Source organism: Haemorhous mexicanus, chromosome 2 (genome assembly GCF_027477595.1).
Source record: "Haemorhous mexicanus isolate bHaeMex1 chromosome 2, bHaeMex1.pri, whole genome shotgun sequence".
Lineage (NCBI taxonomy): Eukaryota > Metazoa > Chordata > Aves > Passeriformes > Fringillidae > Haemorhous > Haemorhous mexicanus.
The window spans coordinates 116467295-116490281 of record NC_082342.1 but is presented as its reverse complement, the minus strand read 5'-3'; the positions used below and the strand labels follow the sequence as shown (position 1 = coordinate 116490281).

Sequence of the window (22987 nt, the reverse complement as noted above, 5' to 3'; positions counted from 1 at the left end):
CACTGCATTTGACCTGAGGCCGTGGAGAAGCTTCCAAAATGGAATGATAGAACTGGGATTGTGGGTGTGTAGTTTGAATAGAAGTGTGTAATATCACAGGGTGGAAAACTTAGAGTTTAAGGGTTTAGAATATAGTAATAGATATTGTGGTGTTTGCTGGGGTCCCCTGGACAAGGTGAGAGATGAGAAATCTGACTCCATGTTCTCAGAAGGCTGATTTATTATTTTATGATATGATATTATATTAAAGAATGCTATACTAAAACTGTACTAAAGAAAGAGAAGGACACAGACAGAAGGCTTAACAAGAATGAATAATAAAAACTTGTGACTGACTCCTCAGAGTCTGACACAGCTAATAATGATTGGTCATTAAGTTAAAACAATTCAAATGGAACCAATCAAACATGCACCTGTTAGTAAACAATCTCCAGACCACATTCCAAAGCAGCAAACACAGGAGAAGCAATCAGAGAATTATTGTTTTCATTTCTCTCTGAGGCTTCTCAGCTTCCCAGGAGAAGAAATCCTGGTGAAGGGATTTTTCAGAAAATATGACAGTGACAATATATAAAGCTAAGTTGGAGGTTTTAGGGCAGAGGTTGGTCCTTCTTCACCTTCTGCATGAGTTTGGGTGGTATTTTGTAATTGGACAGAAAAGTCTGCATTGTGGGACATGAATGATTAGTTATTGGGTTAAAAATAAAAATAATTTAGGTGTCATTTCTTAATTGGACAGTTTTTCCTTAAAAGACCTTGTAGAGAGATAGATACAGGGCCATTTTGAATCTTGTTAGTAGAATTCTGTAGAACTCACAACTTGTAAGATTGTAATATACTTAAGAAATAATAAACATTGGAGCCAGAGCACAAAATACCATCTCTAGCACTTTCATCCTGACCCTGACAGGGAAAGGCTTTGCTCAGCAGTGTCCCCAGGGCAAGGCCAAGTGTGAAAGCAGATGGTGGTTCTGGCTGACCCTGACCATGCTCAGGAAACCACAGCAGGAGAGGAGCATGCCTGAGGCTGCTGCTGAGGGTTGGCAGCAGGGGAAGAAAGGAGCCTCCAGAGGAGGAGGGAGGGAGACTTTCCTGGTGGGAAAAGTCCTGTCTGCAGGGTGCTGTGAGGAGAGAGAGTGCTTGCAATGCATGGTGTTGCACTTGGATGAAGAGAAGATGACAAAGAGAGCTTGTAGTTCTCTTCAGAAGAATGGACAATAAGGATTTTCCTAATGAGCAAAGGAGGGAGCAAGGGTGTGGTCCTACCTCCTGGCTGTGCACTCCTGTACATTTGATAGTGGTTTTGAAAGTGCACCTATTTCCTCTTGATTCTTTTTCTGAAGGTGGAGAACACCAGTATTTAGCATATCAGAGCTATACCCATTCCCTCTCCTCCACAACGTGGTGTACAAACCCTGTAACGCTCCTGAGGACTCCACAAACACCCACAGGGTTCAGCCCTCCCTGCCTTCCCTGCTCCCAGCTGGTAAAATCAGGGCAGCAGGAGGAAAAAAAGGAGGCACCGCTGAAGATAAGATGGCTGGGATAAGAGCAGGGGACTGAAATCTGCTGTAAGGAGTTATTTAATCAGCCCACAGCTGCAAGAGGTCTTTTGTAGATGGGGAGAACAGACTTCTGAGGGAAGTCAAGTACGAGTCCTTATAGAAGCCAGTCTGCAGAAGAAGAGTAAAGCCCTGCTGAAGGCTGGTGCTGCTGGTAGAGCTTCCCACTGAGGCTGTTGCTGCAGCAGGAGATGTGGAAGCAGGGAGCTTCCTGGCCAGAAAACTGAAGTAGTCGTGGTGGCAGTTGCTGCTGAGGTGTGTAAATCAGGATTAATAGTGCTCATCTTACCTACCAAGTAAGCTTTGCACATGGAAGGGGCAGTTCTCCATCTTGGAGAAGATGAATGTTGCCACACAGCTTTCACTTGCAGTTGTGAGGCTTGAATGGAAAGTGGGATGAGTTTATTTTGTGGATTAAAAGAAAATAAAAATATGTGTTTTAAATACTGCTGGACTGTTTAAGCCTTTTAAGATGAAGTTGAATGTGACAATTTAACCAACCTGCAAGAGTCCTGTAATAAGGAAACACCCCTGCTTCAGCAACTGACGTGTTGTGCAGGGAAGCTCATGAAAATTGGGCTTTTCTGTTCCCCCTTGCTTTCCAGGTGAAGTGTAGCATCCTTAACTATCACAGTGTCTGGCAAATGTGAGGCTTTTCTGGGCAAACAGAGGAGCCCTGACCACACACAGAGGTCTTACTATTGCTGTATTTAAACATCAATAAGGAAACTGCATCTTGTATAAAATTCTCTCAACGACATGTACTAGTATAACCTTTTCACAGGAAAATGGTATCTAATTCATGTAATGTCAGAAAGTCAACTCTGCTAGAGCTAAGCAGATGCAAGATGGTTTGGGGTTGTAAAGGATGAGATTCCAAGTAATCTTTATATTATTGAAATGATGGGGTACTTCTAAGGATAGGATAAACTTTATAGGTAAAGGTTTATGGGTCTGAAACACCTTAAATTTGAAAACCACTTCTTTTGGATACAGAAGTTTATCTGTACTTGCAAACCTTGGATTGTGATGAAATATATGCAAAGCAATGCATTTGTTTGTTCTGTTTTGCTCCAAGATTCTGCTTGCAGCTTGTGTGTTTGCATGTAAATGCCTCTGCACATTCCTAGGTGTGCACTATGGAATATTTACCTCTGGGCAGAGATGCAAGCAGTAAGCAGGCAACCATCCAGAGAGCAGTCTCCCTAATGAGAAGGAGAGAGAAGAGAGAAAGGTCAAATGCTTTGTTAGAATGCTGGAGCAGAGATCAAAGACCTTTCCTCTGGTGTAATTTATGCCATCTTTCCCAGCTCCCTCATCTGTGAAGGTAATTTGGATATGAAGCTGGGTGGGTTAGAAACCCTGGCTTGTTTTGCCATCTAGTCTTGGTGTGGGTTTTATCTCCTGCCTGTAGAACTGAGGTTTCTCAGTGTTCATGATGGGACAAGGCTTCATTTGCCAACACCAGACCTTACTTCCCTCTTGCCTTCACATACAGACAATGTTAATTGCATCTGTGTAGTCATAGTTTGATTTGAGATTATTTTCTGTTGGTAACTAAATGAAATTCCTTCTGCTCCCAAATTCCTTCAGCTCCTTCACAGTCCAAGGAAAAGCATAACTTACCATTTCATTTTTGTGCCTCCCAGCCCTTGGGAATCTGTCAGGAGCTTCACCAGGCACTTCAGCTGCTACTTGTGTCCCTGCAAAAGAGTGAAAGGCTCTTAATTTTTGTTAGAAGTGTTCCTTATAAGAGAGAATAGGTTATTTATTTATTATGGTGCTTCATTTGCTGTTTTCTTTCACTTTGTGTATGTAAAACACAGGGTGTTATATAATTTCTGGGGATATATCATTTACAGTCTGTGTTTGTAAATTCACTGTGGGTTTTTTGGGGTTTTGGAGTTTGTTTTGTTTTGGTGGTTTTTGTTTGTTTGGTTTTTTTTGCACACACTCTTGCAATACAAAGAATGTATTTTCCTGTGTAGGTCAGATGTGAGTCACAAGCCCTGCTCTGACTAGCTCTCAGCCCAGTGAAGGGATTTTTGTTCTGCAGCCAGCTGAGAGCCAATAAAGTGGAGAAACCTGATGGGTGTTGCATTTATCAGGAGGTGTAGGCACCGTCCTACCAACTGCTAAATGCCACCAAAGCTGCACATCTCCCAGCAAACTAATGAGCCTGTAAGAAAAATGAAAATATTTTCTCTGAGGAGGCTTTTAAATCAGGTACTTTCTCAGGAAAAAATACCAAAATGGAGCAGAAGTGGAGATGGGAATGAATGTGGAGTTTGGGCTTCCTTTTGCCATCCTCATAGATTAAAGAGTACAAATATCTGAGTGATTGTTCCTCTCTGTGTGCTCGGAGATGATTCTGATGGTGGAAGCAGTGGTTTGGCCAAGGTTCTCTTCCCACTGAGGAAGCTCTCTGTGGGAAAGGTGCTGGTGCTGTTCTCCTGCCTGTTGCTCCTGCCACACTGTGGCTTCCTGGGGAGAGCAAGACCTGGATTTATGTTCTTCCCTCTCTCCTCGTGGCCAAGTCCTGCTTATGAGCTGTTCAGCAGCCCCTTCCTGATACTCAGTGCAAACCATCTGCCATCCTTGGCTTCTTTGATGTTAACATTGTGTCCTGTCTCTGCTGGACTCCCATGGTTGCCTCTCTGCCCACTGGAGGAGGTTTTGGGCAAGGGTATACATTTATGGGAGCTTATTCCGTATTTCTTTCCTTTCTGCCTACTGGTTGTCAGTGAAACTGAGCCACTGATGGTCACTCCTATGACAGAAAAGGCCTCTGAGATAGTCTAACCTTTGTCAGCCAGACCAGAGTGCCAAGTCCAGTTGTTCCATCCCTCATAAAGCTGCCAAAATACCAGGAGCAAACTTGTTCTGCTGGACCAGGGCTCCTCAACAGCAATGAGGTCTCTGGCCATGCTGAGGGTGCCTGGCCTGGCAGCTGGTGCTCTGTGGTACTGTGGCCATGTCCACTCTCTCTGTACATACAGGTGGTCCTTATGATCATCTCCTTAGTCAGAAACAGCTAAACATTTTGGCATGTGTGGCCAGCTAACAGGCCTTTTTAAAGGTGCAGTGGCAGCAGACAGGAATGACTCACAAGGCAGAGCTCCTGAAAGTTGTATCATTCTGCTGGAGCATCAGTCCTTTTCTGTCATTTTTGATTCTGACTCCAGGAAAACCAGGCTGGCTCCTGAAAGTTGTATTATTCTTCTGGAGGGTCAGTCGTTTTCTGTCAGTTTTCATTCTGACTCCATGAAAACCAGGGTGGTTGTTCCAGCATAGCTGGTTTGTTTGTGTCCCTGCCTTTGGCTGGCTTCCTCCCACGGAGTCCCTGTGGAGTTTCTGGTTCTCAGAAATGCCTCTTTGGAGGTTTTGGATGGGGGGGTGACTGAGATCAGAGTTAAATACCAAATTGTGTCTGAATTGTGCCTGTTGGGCTCTCTTGCCATCCACGTGCTGGTGTTACTTCCCTACTGGAGTTAAGCTTGCACATAAAGAGAGCAATGCAGGTCTTTTTTAAGGAAGCAGAATCGAACCACAGGAATGCTTCAGATGGTCTAGCTGGAGCACCTGACCCTTAATTTAGCTTAATTCAGGGCTGTTTATTTGAAATAACATTTCTTTCTGGTTTGAACTGACTTAACTTGATGCTCCTAGTACCCCAAAGGAGAGATCTGTTCCTGTCTGTTCAGTTGAGCTGGTGTAAGATGTTTCATGCACCATGTGGATAAACACTTACATGAAATATCAAATAGAAACTGTTTTTTCCTATTTTCCATTTCTGATTTAAATGATAGGGAAGTTTGGAAACCAACAGTGTTTTCTTTGAAATTTTTTTCAAGTTTAAAATTTGAGCCATTTATTGATTATTTAAATCAGCTGTAGGAATTACCTAGGACTTTTTCTTTTCCCAGAGGTTAAAATAATTAACAGAGTAAGGCTTTGCAATGAATAATCACTTCCTGAAGAATTCAAATGCTAATTAGTAACTCTTTAACATGCTAACCTATCTGAAATAACTAAGGCATTGTGTGCAATTAAAATATACTATTAAATTGTAAAATGTATGATTAACTTGTAAAGCATATGATTAATTTTTAAAATTATGATCTTCTTGACAATCTTTGTCACCCAACTTTTCTGTTGTATGTGCAAGGCCATGTATTGAGCACGCTAGCTCAGCCTGCATTAAAATTAAATTAATCAAGTAGTGAAGCAACCAAATGTAGAATAGCAGGGCTTTGTGTCCCAAAGCAAATGGATTCCAATTGTCCCTTTCCAGTGCAGGAGGGATGGGGTGAGAAAGGGTCTAAATGCTGCTGCCAAAGTTATAATGCTCTTGGGAGCACTAAAACTCTTCCTGTGTGGTGACCACAGAGTGTGACACTGATATCCAAGTGGTTGTGAGCTAAGTGGGCAGGACAAGCTGAAGGAACTGATTTGCTTTTTCAGCTCTTGCACTTCCCCTGGCACCATCCAGCACTGGGCACCAAATGAATGGCTGTGCAAGGTGGAGCAGACACCAGCTGGAGAAGGCAGCAGTAGTTCTGAAAGGATTAGCCCAAATCACCCAGCAGATGAATGAAGGCTGCTGCCAAGGTGGAAACTTCTCATTGTGCACCTGGCAAGGCTTGGTAGCTTAGTCATTGGTAATTTTTTCAAGCATGTTTTTTATTCCACTCCCTCCCTTGCATACCTTTGGCTTTTGAGAACAGGTTTATGCAAAGTGACTGTTACTGGTGCTTGTAGGAAGATGGGGGAGGCACCTTTCTCCATGACTTTGTGAAATCCTGAGGGCACCTGAGCTGAAAAATGCCACCTTGCTATTCCTTACCCACATCAAGGCAATTTTCTGTCATTTCTTCAAATGCCCTCCTCTCACGTAACCACAGTACCAGTCCTATTGCCTTTATTAAAAGTCATTAGTTAATAGAAAGCTAATGAGTGAGTTTGCAAGTGGAAATTACAGTCTGGTTTCTTAGAGAAAGTTTTATGATGCAACAGCCTGTACCGAAACTGGGTGATTACTTCTGGTCTCATCTGAAAGCAACCTATAAACAACATGAGGCATCATTTACAGGCCTGTCCTATAATTAGTTCGAGGAGAGAGATTTGAGACATCTTGGAGAGGGATACATGCTGATACATAGTCAAAAACAACAGTGGCTTCCTCTTCAAGGATTCTAGGTTTTGAAATTGCCCTAATTTGAAAGCAATCTTCTGGAAGTTTGTGAGTGGTGGAAGAGAGTGTTTCTGTAGCCACCCTTGTGGCTCAAGGCAGTGGGAAGGAATGTCCTCTACTTCCTTGGGGGACTGCCTGGGGCTTGGGGCTGCAAAATGTGCTGTGGTGACAGCTGAGTCTTGGATTGGGATCCTTATCTTCAGGTGCCCTGCTGTGGGTGCCTGGCCTGGTTTTCACATTTGTTTCTTCTAGCAAACTTTATGCAGTTGTAATTCTCTGAATTTCCCTCATCTGCTGTGCACTGGGGTTCTCTGTACTCTGTGCTGCAGTCACACCAGCCCAGCTGTGGAGGTGGTGGGTGGGGTGCTGCCTTTGGGCTTTCCTGTGTTTCCCCATGCTGCTGGAATTTCCCATTGCCTGTTTAAGGCTTGTTGTGGGCCACAAACAGGCTCTGGGGACTGAAAGATTATCAAAGGCATTTTTGTCCTGAAAAGATTTTCCTTCTGGGAATAACGAATGAATGGGTGATGGTGCATGGTTTGCTCCTGGTAGAAAGCTGTAGAATCAAAGAATCATTAAAGTTGGAAAAGCCCTTGAGGTTCATCAAGTCCAAGTGACAACCCAGCACCACTGCTGTGTTCACCACTAAACCATGCCCTCAAGTGCCACCTCTACATATTTTCTGACCACTTCCACAGATAGTGACTCTATCATTTTCCTGGGCAGCCTGTTCCAGTGCTTTACAACCCTTAAATTTTCTCCTGATATCTAATCTAAACCTCCCCTGGTGCAACTTGAGGCCACTTCTGGTCCTGTCACTTGTTGTCTGGGAGAAGAAGCTGACCCCTGCCTGGCTACAGCCTGCTTCAAATAATTGTAGAGAGGGATAAGGCTTTCCCTGAGCCTTCTGTTCTTCAGGCTGGACATCCTCAGCTGCTCCTCACCACACTTGTGCTCCAGACCCTTTCCCACTCCTGTTCCCCCTTGTTTGCTCCACTGTACCATATACAGGTCCTGCAGCAGGAGCTTAGAACCTCCCTGGCTTTTAAATAAACAGCTTTGGTAAAGAGGAATTTCTCTCTATGTATGGAAATAAAATGAGTAGGGAAAACAGGAATTTCAGTTTATGATGGATCAGTTTCCAGAATTCAAACATAAGTAAACAACTTCCCAATGGTTTGAAGGGAAATAGCAAAACTCTAGAGGTGTCTGGCCAAAACCAGACTGTGTGTGAACTCTCACATTTAGCAGGCTGGAAACCTTGGGAAACTAGACTGTGTTCTTGATTTCAGAGCAGCCATTCTGAATAGTTCTCAGACTAAACTGAAGTAGTCTGTGGCTTTGTAAAATGGGAAGAGTTTGATGGCTCAGGGGACTGATGCTAAAAGTGGCATGTTTCATTTCAAGTTTCAGGGGGAAGGAAGCACGCTCTTGGTATGCAAGTGTACAGAATTCAACCCTGAGCAAATGATGCTACAGTCTTGTGGGTATTTGGTGGTTTCATGTTAAGTCTGGTCTGATTGAATGCTCAGACAGCCAAGATCCAGCCAAGATCCATGGCATCCATATTTCCAGCTGTTATTTTTGAGAAATGTTGTGTCTGCCATCTGCTTGATTGCCTTGTGTGAAGGCAAATCCAAGAACGAGAAGGATTTTTGTGCTATTCCAGAGGGAAGTTGTGTCTCTGCTGCCTTTGGAGTCAGTGTTAGGCAGTTTGGCATGACATCTGCCTGTAATTTTCAGTAGAGGGCCCTCATCCCATTCTTTTAAGACATGCTTTATCCTCTGTGTGAGATAACTTTTGAGCATTTAGCTTTTCAAGAGAATGCTGCTGCTCTATGGCAGGGCAGTGCCTTCCACTTGCTTCCTTCCTGTTGCAAAGACTCTTGGCATAGAGAGGGATTTCTTCCCTCTAAATCCCTAACAAGTATTCCCAGCCCCACCTATCCCTGTCCTGAGTGTCCTAAGCCCTCCTGGGACTGAGTTCTGCAGATCTGACACTCTGTGGCACGTCAGGAAGCACAGCCTAAGCAGCATAAGTGTATATGTGTGTATACACAAACACACACACACACACACACACACACACACATATATATATATATATATATATATATATATATATATATATACACATATATGTATGTATCCCTCCCTTGACCCTTGTGCTCATGGATGAGATTTATTCCTTGTGACTAATGGTGTGTGGTGGTATTATGCCCTTTGATGAAGCTTCTGGAATGAGACAAAAAAGCCATGGTTCCTTTTTGTAAAGTCCTTCTGACAGCTCCCACAAAAGTTCTTCTTTTTCTCAATTCCTTTTTGCCTTTCTGAGAGTTTCCACTGCTCTTTATCTTCCAGTTCCAACAAAATCTATTTTTTTCCTCTTTTGGTGAATAAATTATTCTTCTCAAGAATAAAGATCTCTTCTTTCAAGAGATTACAGTTATGTGAAAAGGGCATAGGTGTGTGAGGCTTTACCTTTTAGGAAACTGTAGCCTTAAAGAAGTTGTTCCCAAGTGCCAATGCAGAAAGAGACCAGGATTCATTCAGCTGAATCTATGTTATGTATTTTTTCTTATTTTGGATGCAGTTCCTGCCTGAACATCTGCTTCTAGTACTCTCTGTATAATGGTTTATTTTAGTGATGTTTAACCTACAAAGGTATTGTAGGCTAGAATGTTAACATGGAAATAAGGATTTAATTTCTTTTCTTCACTGGGGTCTTTTTTTCCTCTGGCATCTGCTCAAACTAACCCTTAAATCAGTGATATTGCCTGACTCTGGAGTACTCAACAATCAAGCAGCTGAGCTGATTCTTAGATGAAATTATGTGAAGAGTCCTGGGGGCATTATTTAACTGATATCAGTGAAAATGTTTGGATTAATACAACACTGACCAATACTAATACTTCTAAAGTGGATGATCTGGAGATGTAAAAATGAGAGCTGGTTTTGAAGAGTGATGATCCAGTCTGGGTTACTAGCATCACTTTGGAGCAGAGAGCTCCACTTCTGTGCAAGTGTGCCATAACCTCTGAAATGATTACTTAGCCTTCTTACTGACTGGATGTGTGTGAGGCTCTTGCTAGATACAAACTGGGGAGAAACTTATTGGAGTAGAAGATGGGTGAAATAAAAATTCCTCACTACCCTTCCTCTGGCGTTCCATGCATTAATTATGCATTGATTATGTCAAATGGTAGGAATTCCTGAATGCAGCTCCTCATAAGACAGATACAGGCAAGAAGGACCAAAATGGATTGAAATATGAGGGAAGTTCTTGCATAGTATGGGTGTGGTTGGCAGGTATTTTGCCTTGCTTTTTCTCATGGCCTTTCCCTCCCATTGCAGTTACTACTTGCCTTAAAGGGCTTGGTGCCACCTAGATTAGAGATTCCCTAAGTGAAATAATTATGTCTTGTTAAAAATGAGGATGGAAGCCTAATCCTGTTGTTAGTCTGTTACTTGCAGAAACCTCCCTACACTGGAATATCTCTACCTAGTTTAAATTTCTGCAAATAGTTTGCAGCCCCAATATTCAAAGGGCTGAGCTCCTCTGCTTGCATGGAAATCACACAATTATCTGAGCTCTTCCTTTGTTACTAAGCTCCCACAGAGGGACAAGTTACATGCACAGCTAGATGTGAACAAGGTTGGTCCAGGCTTCTTGGAAAAACAGAGTCAAGAGGGTATTGCTGCCTGAAATGATGGAAAGGGCAAGGAAAACTCAGAGAGGATGTAACTTGACAGTAATTGAGTTACTGAACACTAAGTAAGAACCCAAGGCCAGGATGGATGGGGCTCTGAGCACCCCAGTCTAGTGGAAGATGTTCCTGCCCATGGAGAGGGGCTGGAACAAGAGGATCTTCAAGATCCCTTAAAACCCAGCCCATCCTATGAACAGTATTGAGCTGTTAAGATTGTAAAGCTCCAAAATGATCTATTTTAAAAGTGTGGGTTTTTTTCCTGTCCAGTCTTCAGCTATCTTTCACACAGAGCCAGGATTATAAAACTCCCTTGGTTAATGTTATCAGCCCAAGGAAGGAAAGAGGAAAACTCCCTCCCTTGGAAGTTTTGTATTCAGGTAGTGGATATAGCCTAATCAAAAGGGAGAGGGAGAAGGGGAAAATCTGGGGGAATTCCTTAGGAAGCAGAAGAGAAACTATTTCAGGCTCAAGAGACTGCTTTGATCTGACAGAATAGTCAATAAAATGACTTTATTACTTTTTTTGATGCCTTATATAGGAGGAAGTGTAACACACAAATGCCAGAGAATTTCTATTCTCCAAAATGACTTTCCAGCCCAATACTGTGAGAGAGCAGGGGAAAATCCTGACATATAGATGTTTATTTTTGCTAGCAAGAAGCTCCAGGATTACCAGTTTCTTTTCCTTATTGTGATTCTTCTCTTCCCTTAGCTATTTTTATTTTATAATATCTCAAAAAGAGGTTCTTTCTACAAGATGTGGTTGTTAGTGATACATATAACAATCCCACCAAGGCTCAGCAGTCAATTTTTTTTTCCTCTATCAGACCTGTTAGGACAATATATCTCATCCCTGACTTGTAATGCCAAAATAATTGTACTTATATTTCCTATCAGGCAAGAAGAGGAAGAAACTTGGACCAAGTTCAGAAAGTGGTTTTGTTCTACAGGAGGGAGTTAAGTATTCATCAACAAATTGATGAGCCTGACAGGTAAATGAGGCTAATTAGCAGCCTATGCTGTTGAAGCTGCTGCACTGGATGTGGAAATGCTGTGAATGGTGGGTCTGAAAATGGAAGTTCAGGGTGCCAGGGTGAGAGGAGAGAAAGAAACTGAGATTAATCAAGGCTGCTGTAACTTTTGTTGGCTCTTCCCAGGAGGATGATGTTCACTTGGGACTGACCTGAGAGTCCCTTGCTGGAGGTTTGCACACCTGGAAGATAAACCCTGACAACAGCTCCTCTGAGCACCAGAAACCACCTGAGTCACATCCAGTGATTTTCAGCTACTAAATACAGTTGTTTGAACATGTTTATGAGCAACTGTTCATCATAAAGTTTTTACAGACCTGGAACAAATCCTGGGGCCAATCAATGATAATAATTAGTTCACTGATGTCAGAGCTAAGGAATCAAAAGCAGCTGGTCTCTGCCTGAGCTGGTCTCTCAAGGAGCATTGCTCTCTTACAGTAAAAGTGAAGGTGTCTGGGTTTTATTTGAGGTTTGTTTTCTCACAGTTCTTGTAAACAGACCTGCAGCTGCACTTTGTGAGAACTCTTCAAGGAGAGAGGAGCTGTTTATAGAATAACTTTTCCCAAGTCATTCACAGCAATGTATCCAGCACCTCTGGTGTGCTGCTGAATTATCTCTGATACTTCTGCAGGTTCCAATGGCACCTTTTTTTATGCAAGGAAAAAAAACAGGTGTGTAAATAATCAAGAAATGGAAAAGCTGTTCCCTTCTCCAGGAGCCCAACTTGGCTTTTTCCGTAGATGCCCATTGTAAAGCACAAAGCATTAATGGAATACTTTGTACTAGTAAAAAGATGGACTCCTAGTGGTTCCAGGACTCTTGAACCAGGGACAAAAATAAGACTGAGAGTTGCCAAATATTGCAGGCTTAAACCTGACCCCCTCTTCCCCATGGAATTGCTTTCCCAACCCCTGCTTTTTGAAAATATTTAAGAAGCTGAAGCCTACGCAGTCTTTTAAACCTAGTTGCTCTGGTGTTGGAGCAGAAAGCTTCCAGTTGTATGGCTGTGTTACAACCATGGTAATATTAATGTCCAATTAACTTCTGTTTGTCAGAGATATGAACAGGGTCCTAAGCACAGGCCCTTAAAAATGCCTGTAAGCACTTCATGCTTCTTTTGCTAACCTGAAAATAATTGTTTCAAGTGCAGAACAGTCATACAGAGCTGTTTTGCCCAGGTGCTGAAGGACTGTAGACTTTTGGTTTCATTGTTGAGGTGGATGTATTTTTTTATTTTTCCCTGATGAAAATGTCTGTAACTGTCAAATTTGTAAATAGGAGAAAGAAGAGTGGGGATCATAAGCACTTCCTGCAGGCCCCATGCTCTGGAACGTTTCCTCAATGTTCTTAAAGCTTTCAGATCTTTTTAATGCCTGGTTCAGATTTAGTTCAGCCAAATGATTTTCTATCTGGAGCACACATCTCTCAAGCATTGTGTAAGCATGATCAGATCTTGCCTCATTCTTGTCCCACCAGCAAGAGAGCAATTTCTGTTATTAGTGCAGTAGCATTAACAGCATTTTTTTACCCCTGACTGTAATCACAGCCACACAGGGAGATGCTGGCTGCTTTTCAAAGTAAAAGGCTTGGGATTTGGAAGAAAAGCAAGGAACTCCTCCTTTCTTTTGAACCTCTCTGAAAGACCACTTGTGTTTGCTTCCTACTTATGTGTTTCTGCTCAGAACCAAGGGTAGGCATCTTCCCTCCTACCCTTTTCTGACTACAGTGCCCTGTTCTTCCCATGGCTGTGTGCATGTAAATTAATTTTTATAGTACCTGCTCTCTCCTTTAGGTCTATGTGGGGACCTGCTGAAATTTGTTTCATTATTATCTGTGTGTCTTGGTGGGAAAGGGCTGTGTGTTACTTCTGCTTTTTCTGTGGTGGTTCAGTGCCTTGGTTTTCCTGTTGGAGACTGTAGGACTTCAGCAGGACTTTTTAAAAAATGATCTTTTAAATGAAAGCTGTACTTGGTTGAAGTGTTTCTCTTCTAGAACTGGAAGATGACCAACAGCTCTGGTTTTAAAAATTCAAACCAGCTCCTCACATTCCAGCTCTCCCCTTTCCCCCAGTGGACAGTAAAAGGTCTCTTCCCCCAGGAGAAAGCAAAGGAACACTGTAAGAAAGAAGCCACAACTTCTTATGCTGTCACCTTTCTCATTGCAATTTCTTTCTGTGTCTTCCCTTTCATATTGCAAATCAGCTCTTGCAAGCCCTTATCTGGAGTAACTAGGAGAGAGAATAGAAAATCCAGCTACAGCAGCATTACAGATGGTTTTACAAAGGATGAATTTAGAACTGAGAGACAGCAGTATTGAAGAGAGATAGCAGTTGACATAGAAACGTTTTGCACTGGGTGTTGTATTCCCTAATAGACTGTGTCAGGGGAAGGCAGCTGTTGTTCCATAACTGCTGTGAGAAAATTGCACAGAAGTGCGTAGGGCAGATTTCAGGCTCTCTGATGTCTCCTGATGTTAATGCTTTTGCCCTCTAACACAAATTCTCTGGACTCAAGAGCTAACCTTACAGAACTGTCTTTTCTCTTGCCTTGAGAAGAGAATCTCTTTGGAGTTTTTAATTCTTTTTTATTTTTGCAAGATTTGTTAAAGGGCTAAGGGGATGTTGGGGGGAAGAGGGAGGAACTAAGCAGGTGTTTTGCTTTATCCCACAAACCCTACTCTTCTTAAGAAAACAGGTTGTGAACTGTTAATTACATCTTTGTGCAATTGGCTCGTGCTGATCTTTGAGTTGTGATAGAAAGTTAAGCCAGTCCTTGAACTTAACAACTGAAGATCACAACCCAATACGTAAATTTATTATAGCTTCCAAGAACTAGGGGAAGATATAAGTCCTAAAAGTTACTGACTTTTTAAAAAGTCTTTAGTTTGCTCTTCTAAGGTGAAAAGGTTCAGTGAAAAGGGAGCTCTGGTAATGAACTGTCTCATTGCTTCAGAGGATGCTTCTTTTGGTTGTAGCCACATAACCCTCTCACCAGGGAATATGTTTAATGCCAGAGAGTCCTGAAAGTAGGACACAGCTGAAAGCAGGCTGGAGAATGAATATCTAAAATCAGCCAGATAGTATCAGGCTAATGAATTCTGCCCAGATGTCTTGTGTTGCAACAGCATCCGGTGGTCACTTGGTAGTGGACAGAAGGGCCAACCTGAGGGGCCATAGGGTCATCCTGTGGGCTGTGGTGGAGGTCCCTTTAGCTATGGCCCTGGGCCCAAACAAAGTACCTTAGCAGTGAGTCACTGGATCAACTGTGTGAGATTTGTTTTCTAAAGGAAACTTGCTGGCTGCATCTACAGCAGGGGAGCAGCACATGGTCGCTGCTGTCTTGTCTTTTTGGCAGTATAGAGGGCACCAAATGAAGTCTTTCTCAGTGTCAGAGATGCCAAACAGCATCTCTTTTAGATGCTTATGCTGTTTGGAGCATGTTGGTAAGCAATGACTTGGAAAAAAAGAGCAGCAGTTTGTGCAGAACCACAAGGTTTCATGCTATGAAAGATCAGCCCAACCTTTGTGGTTCTACACTTTCAATGTAGGAAATCCCCCTGTGAAAGTTTTAGGTGAACTTTGTTTTGCAGCCTATTTTCAACTAGCCCTGAAGTGGAAGTTGAGGGTGTGAAATGCACAACCCACATAAAGCTTGAAAATTCAGCAGAGCATTGCACTGACCCACAGATGGGTCTTTAGAACTTGCCTTCCCCCCAAAAATTGATCTCTTTCCTTTCCAAAACAGCAACATTGACCTTCACCAGTGCTGTTGGGAGGTCTTGACAGTGCCCTGGCTGAAGCTCTGCTTGTGTGACATCTCCTACTCCCAACACTCATCCTTACTTCCTTTGAACTCGTGCTCTTTCCTTTCCACTGACCAACACCCTGTGAAATATCTTCTGATGCTGTTTCACAGTAGATGTTTTTTATTTTTTTTTTTCCCTAGGATGATCCAGTACCTGCTTCTGCAATGGCAGGAAAAGGTTGTAGCTCAGCAGCTGTGATCTGGTATCTCTGGGTAGCTGCAAGAGCTGTTTCAGTGCCACAGACACAAATCTCCTCTGCACAGTAGCAAGTGCCTGTGGCACATCTGCTTTGGCGCCTTCTGAACTCTTGGCTGGAGTTTTGCACAAGTGATGAGGTTTTGCATCACCTAGATAACAACAGTTCTTTGGAAATCCAGGAAAAAGTGGGTTGGAGCACTACAGTGATTGTGTCTGTGGCAGTGATTTTGGAAACACTGTTAAATACTTGTATTATATGGCAGCTAATTGCTGGTTGGGTGCATGATGTGCCTTGGAGCCTAAAGGGCAGAAAGATGCACTGCTTGTTCTAGCCATGTCAAAAATCAAGGGGGTGTGTGAGTGGAAATCTCTAATATCACCTAAGAACTCTGAATCCTTGGCTATCTTCTCCTGGGGTGTCAGAGAAGCAATGAGGCCATCCATAACTGAGCTGGTGGTTATGGCTGTGTAGTGTCAGGGCCAGCCTTCTCAAATGTTTCTCTGCTCACATTTCCTTGAGTGATGACAAAAACATTGAGCATCCAAGCTGTGATAACTTTTAAACTGGTTACTCTCAAGTTCCTCTCATATTCTCTGCTTTAGTGATCTCCTAAGGTGTAAATAGACCTAAACCAGAGACAGGATCTCAGCTTTCTCTCATATCACTCTCATTGAGAACACCAGTGGATAACCCTGTTTTCTGGGAAAGCAAGTTGTGTAAAGTATCAGCTGAAGGAACTGTGTTTCTATATATGTGAGAGATCATTGTTTATATCTGAGTCTCTCTAGTTAAGAATGCCTGCTGCACTTAGAAAAAACTACTGTCCTTTATTCTTTTCTTGCACAAAATGTTTAAAATCATAGGCCAAATACCTTATTATTTATCCACGTGCAGAATAGAGGCAGGACCATATCTGGCTGGTCATTTTGGCATCTGGATGCCATTTTGGCATCTCGTAGTATGCTCTGGATATTTTGTTTGGATGGAAGGCATGTCCTTGTTTGCATGTCTTAAAGCACTTTTCAGTGTGTTTCCAATACACTGAAAGTGTATGAGAGTCAAACTCTCATGAAACACAATATTATTATTCAATGCACAGCTGTTGCTACCAAAGTAAACAATTGATTTTTCTGCTTTGCCATCAGATTCTGGGGAAGTCGGCACTTCTGGGTGGTGTCTAACAAAGCTGTAACCAGAAGGATTTTTGTCATTGCAATGTGCTAGACAGATGGAGCAGCTGTTACTTTAGACAGATGTAGCAACTGAGTGGGTCTTCCCAGTTTCCACATCTGGAGTGTCTGAATTCACATCCTCTCTTGTTATCATCTCTTCATGAAAACTCATTTTTTCAATGAGCCCAAAGCCTGAGTTCTGAGTATTTGTGGTAAGAGATGGGCAGACTTGGGCCTTTGGAAATGACTAAACTCGAGCTGAAAACCACACAGACACTTTGATTTGGAAAGGCAGGACTCCTTCTCCAAATTGTCTTTGCTTATTGGTAGAAGGAGCTGATGCACTCAATGGGAACTTGAGCTGATTGATCCTTGATAGGAATGTGACAATGGCTTACTTCTTCCCCAAACTGCATCTCATCACTTCAGCTGGGGCAGTGGGGAGGAGTGTTGGGTGGGACTTCTGTGCAACCTACTGCATCCCTAACTCTGGAAGGAAAAGGGATGTGGTGTCCTCAGATGGGAAAGCACCAAGTGCTAATTGATTAGCTTTGGCATTGTGCATATTTTACAGCCTGCTGCCAAACATCTGGAGGCCTCATTATAATGCAGGCAAACAAAGAATTGTGTTTGGATCTTTAGAGCACTATGAAATGGCATTAAACAATAAACACTACAGCTGCCCTTTCTGCAGACACAAATGTCCATTTGTGAGAATATGTAATTAATGGAAGTTGGGATTTTTTCCCTCCCCTTGCTGACACATTTGTGGAAAGGTAACAAGTAATTATTTGGTGTGATTGTCCTGTGCTTTAACTGACAGCTGTCGTTGTCCTTTGTCCTGTCACTACTGGCCTTGGTAAAAAATCTCTTTTTTACCAGCCCCTGAAAGGGCCCTCTGAGATCTCCACAGAGTCTTCTCCAGGCTGAACAACCTCAACTCTCTCTGCCTGTGTTCAGAGGAGAGGTGTTCCAGCACTGACTGTTTTTGTGGACTTATTCTGGATCTGCTCCACCAGGTCTCTGTTTTATGTTAGCAGAAAACTGTAGATGGCATTTACCATGGTAAGGTGGCAAAATCTAAGAAGCCCCCTAAAGAGTTGACTGCACCTGTGTATTGGCTTTTTTTTGTTGTTGTTGGTTTTTTCCCTTAAAGAATATGTATGTTTTTTCTTTTGTAGAGTGAAATGCTCTTTTCCCACCCATTCCTCACTTCCCACCGATCATTAAGTGGCTTTTCTGGAGATAAAATGTGCAGAACTGGTGACTTTTCTACCAAAAGATCAGTCTCCTGAGTGTAGTACACACTCGTGCAATCTTTTTTTAGGGCTTTCCCAACTGGGGGAAGCCTAACAGAATTTTTTTGTAATACTCATCTTGCCAAATATTCCAATAACCTGGTCTGTATTACAAGAAGAGCACTAGGAGCTGAAAATTTCCTGTCATCTCCTTTCCCTTTCCAGAAATAGATAAATAATTCCTCTGGAATGAAAAATCTGTCCTACTTTCCACCTTTGCACTATTTACACTTGTGTTACCAAGATAAACTCCAAACAATGGCAAGTTTTTTGATTTAATGAGAACTGAAATCTATAGCTCTGTCATTTCACTTCTTCCTCTGGATTCACTTTTAGTCAACTGGTGAAACATTTCTATTTGGCTTTCCAAAAAGGCAAGATTATCTAGCATGAGCTGGCTCTTGAGGGGGGTCTGAGTTCCAGGTTCACATGGAGGGGGTGTGAGAAATTGATCTTTGTGGTATCTGCTGCTCTGTACTTTTCCCAGGTGTCTTTCTCCTACCTTCCTCTGTCGCTGCATTAATTTGGTGGGTGCAGTCCCCTCTAAAGGCAGAAACGAGCCACCAAGAATAAAATTAGATTTTAAGATAGGAAAGTTGTTTTAAATGCCTTGTTATAGGGATTGGCTTGTACATCTATTGCTGTGTAGGTTTTGTGATGTGCTTTTTAAATTAATCTAACATAAATCTGTCAAAATCAAGGCACCAGTTTTGTCTGGAGCCTATTTCTGCAACAGAATTTGGGTTATTTTGTTTGGTTGTTGTATTTTTTTTTCCCCCAAACTCCACTACCACCTGTAATAGAAACCATAGTGACTCAGTCTGGGAAAACCCTCCTGTGCAGTTGTTTGCCCTCTTTCTAGTCTTGTCACTCTTACCCTTGACTTCTTCACTACCTGCAGCCTGCACCCTGGGACCTTTTGCCTTCCCTTTTAGCTGCTGTTACTCTCTGCCACTTTGTGAACAGAGACCATTCAGAACCTGAGGAGTTACCTAGAGCTCCCTTTCTGCCTGGATGTGGAATGTCTTGAGCCTTTGCTCTTGCTCGGGTGACATTCTGAGGCAGCAAGTGTGATTTGATTGTTTTCAGCCTGGTGTTTGTCCTCTGAATTTCACCAAACTGAGACTCCCTGTTCAGTCACTTCTGTCAGAGTGCCACTTTAATGGCTAAGGAAAAGCAAAAAGATAAGAGCAGAAATAGAGGCAAAGTGGTGCTCAGTGAGAAAATTAGTTGGAAAGGCTTTTTGTTTTAGTGGTGGCCTCACTTTCCATTTTGCAGTTTAAACACACCCCAGCTGGGAGCCAGCTCGGGGGAGAGCAGTTACACAGCTGGGAACCCCCTCAGTCTGGAGTTTTTCCTCTCTGGAAAACTGTTGCTTATGACAAAGAAAAAAAAAAAACAAAAAACAAACCCCTAAGTCCACACAGTTTCTTTTTTGTTTTTTCCCATGGAAACATCATCTGGAGCAAGTGCAAAAGACCTTAGCCAAACCCCACAGCCCAAATACTGCAATTTTAGCACTTTCTCATCCAATATAGAAAACTTGATCTCTTGCTTACCTCTGTGGAATCTCCCTGTGTCCCCCCTGCACGTGCTGAGATCCAGGCGTGCTGCTGCAAGGAGCTCCTGTGAATGAGGAAGTGCTGGAGCAGGGCAGGATGTGAGCAGTGACTCAGAGAAATCAGGGGCTGTTTCTCCAGCCAAGCAGAGGAATAAATGGAAATATTGTCAGCTCCCACCCAGAGCGTGTGCAGCTAATGCAGGATCTTGCAAACTACCAATAGAAAAAGCTCAGGATCCACCTCTGATCTTTTCCCAGAATTTAGCTATTTAGGATAATGCAGCCTTCAGGTATTGCAGTCCTTCTAGGAGGACTGCCTACCTTTTGTCTTTTAGTTAAACATTTCTTTGCATGAATGTGCTACTTGAAAATGCTCAGAACAAGGATTCAGTGTTTCTGAAACAACTCTTGTCTCTCAGCTTAAGCAGGCACTTGAGACTTTGCTTAGTTCTTTCTACTGAGGAAAAAAAATATTTAAAAACTTTTATCTTACATTAACATCAGTCAAAACTAATTGTATTTGGTTTCCTTTACAACTGAGCACTGACGCTACCCCTTGCAGTTTCTAAGCATGCCTTTCCAAACTCTACAGTGCCAAAAAAAGCTGTTTCTTTTATTTGCTCTGCAGTCAAGCACTGCTTTTTCCCTGGCTCTCTGCTTCTGATCTGCAGGTACTAAGCAATATTTATCCCTTATGTTTTCAGCCAGCCATGGCAGAAGCCTTTCTTTTTCTCCTTGAGAGATCTTGCATCTCGCTGAGCTGTGGGTCTGGCATGGTCTGCTGTTGCATTTCATAAAGAAATTTATGTTTTCCTTTCAATGGGCATTTCTGCCAAGGGCATTTCTTCACTAGGGTGGTTTGTTTTGGGTTTTTTTGCACATAGTTTCATAATTGCACAATTCATCAATTTTGGAAAAATATGTTTGGTGTATTCTGTTCAACACTTATTCAGACTGCTAGTTTCTGGGTAGTATCTCTTGCATTGAATGGAATCCTTCTGACATCTCCCTTTGTTTACTTTACAGATGTATACACACACTTCTTAATTCACTATTAGTGTTGAACTTTACATTATATAAACATGCCATAAAAGGCATGCCCATATTCCTTCTCTGCTTGGATTAAGTAGATAACTTGCTATTTAGTAATGCTGGAAGAATTTAAATTTAAATATTAACATTTAACACTCATACGAAAAAATACTTAAACTTTAGAATAAGCCTATTTTGTTTTTGCTACTTTTTTTTGTTGTTGTTTTGTTTTGTTTTTTTGGTATTAAGCTAGAAGTTAAATAATTGAAAAAAGTCTAGAAAATTATCTTTCATGATACTAGAAAACAAACAACGCCACCCACACTCTATTTAACTGTTTTAAAAGTAAGACAAATCAGTCACCTTCATGGTAGTATTTCAGCAATATGTAATTTCTCACTCAAATAGGGCTGTAATGGAGTTGCTCATTCTCTCCTGTGGCAGTGATAATCCAGAGTATTTACTGAGGCACTTCACTTTTGGAAAGCTTTGAATGTCTGATGCAACTCATATTTAGATGGGTGGGAGACAGAGCAGAAGAATAAACTTCTGAGTTTGTAGAAGTTATTTTCTCTCTAGCACTGAAACACAGAAGTGGAAGGCTTCCAATACTAGAATTCCTGATGAAGTACCAAAACCATCTATGGCTGCACTAATGTCAAGACAAAGTTATATTTGTGGGGTTTTTTCCCCCTCATGCTCTTCTGGAAGATCCTAATCCTACTCTGAGAGCTCCTCTCACAACAGCAGAAGTATTGGCCAAGTTAATTCAGTTCCTGGAATCTGACTCAGAGGTGCCATGTCCTGCTCCAGATAAAAGAAAATCACTTCATAAAAAAGTTTAAGGATGTGACCTTAATGCTTCATAGGCAAATTCCTTCTTTACATGCTTTGAACAAGCCTAAATTTAAACTATCAGCTGAAGTAATTCCCCTGTGTGTCCATTGATTCCAACAGCCTTTTCCACTACATCCCTTTAAAGTCCTATGTCTTTAAACACAAGGTTTTTTTGTGTTTTGTCTTCCACGTGCCCTGCCTGGTGACTAAGTACCACCTAGCAAAAAACCTCCTGAGGATGGAAAGGCTACTGTGCTCCAGCTTTGTGCTTAGATACCCTCTGTGCCTTCCATTCTTTTCTCACATTATTGCTGTCCTCCCATCTTGCAGGAGGAGGTGGCAGGTATGGATCACTAATGTGTTCTTTCAAAACCTCTCAGCTCTGGGGGTACCAGTTGTGGGTTTCTCTGGGTCTGGATTGAAGGCACTTGAGACAGTGATTCCTGTTCAGACTCAGGTGTTTATTATTTCTTATCAGTAAAACAGTCTCACTACTGGGAGTTCTGCAGCTTTTCAATAGGAGGCACAAAATGGCCAACAATCTCTTGTTCCAAGGTCTTTCAAGACTAAATTATCCAATGAAGAACTGACACCTGGATTATTTTCCCTTTTACCCCAATAACTGATCCCAAAGAGCTGCCATGGGGACTTTTCTGCCCAATTACAAAATGCCACCCAAACCCATGGAGAAGGAGGAAGAAGAAGCATGAAGAAGAAACCCAGGACCACACCCTGTGCCCTCCATCTTGCTTCCATCCACAACACACTAAAAACCCCAAAACCTCAATTTCTCACCAAGTGACACACCTACACTGCTATTTCACACTTCTGTGGATTCCAGTCTATCTTGAAGTCTGGGAAACTTTCTCCATGGATGAGGGTCAAAGTCAGTGCTGCCCTGGGGGTCAGGGCACCCCAGAGCAGACAGAGAAATATTCCCTGTGCCCTGGGCTTCCACCCAGCATACAAAAATACAGGAGCCACAGACATCTGTGGTCATTTGATGGTTTGGATGGAGGCTGTGGGTCTGGTGGGCACAGCCCTACAGTTTTTACTCAATTTGATTTTAAGTGATAAATACAAAGGAGTCATACTGATCTGTGGTGACTGCTCACCAGGATAAACCTTTCCAGTGTGTGGTTGAGCTTTAGTTTGGGTTGATTTTTGTTGGGGATGATTCTTTTTTCCAGGCTCATCAATGGCTCATGTGATAGAAGTGAGGTGCTGTGATTGCTCAGTGCTCCACTGTGCTATGCTGAGTGTAGTCAAACTTGGAAGAAAATTAAGACCTGGCAGCAGTGCAATACTGGCTTATAATTGTTTATCTTGACAGAAAGAAAAGACTGAAAGAAATATTTTTCTCTTCCTAGCCTTCTTGTTCTTTCAACATTGTCCTATTAAACTTAGCATGGGTTGAGTGACCTGAAGGAGAGTACTGTCATGGCTGTAAGCTTTCAAAATCCAGTCATAATTTTTCCACAGTCACAGAGTGGTTGAGGTTGGAAGGGACCTCTGGAAGTGATCTCCTTCTGCTCCCCTGCTCAAGCCAGGCCACCTACTGGATCTTCAGACAGAGCCTCCTGTGTGT

At 42.3% G+C, this 22987-nt stretch overlaps 1 protein-coding gene across 1 annotated transcript in view; it reads right to left on the bottom strand.

Annotated features, from left to right (window-relative positions):
• The window catches only part of LOC132324059 (V-set domain containing T-cell activation inhibitor 1-like), a 28849-nt gene extending 9164 nt beyond the window's left edge, over nt 1-19685 (bottom strand). Inside the window, exons 1-3 of the mRNA XM_059840022.1 lie at nt 19529-19685; nt 3189-3265; nt 2715-2767 (exon numbers count right to left, since the gene is read on the bottom strand). Coding sequence (XP_059696005.1) covers nt 2715-2767; nt 3189-3196 — 61 coding nt within the window. The 5' untranslated portion in view covers nt 3197-3265; nt 19529-19685. The remainder of the gene's footprint in view (nt 1-2714; nt 2768-3188; nt 3266-19528) is intronic.
• Nucleotides 19686-22987: the final 3302 nt, after the last annotated feature.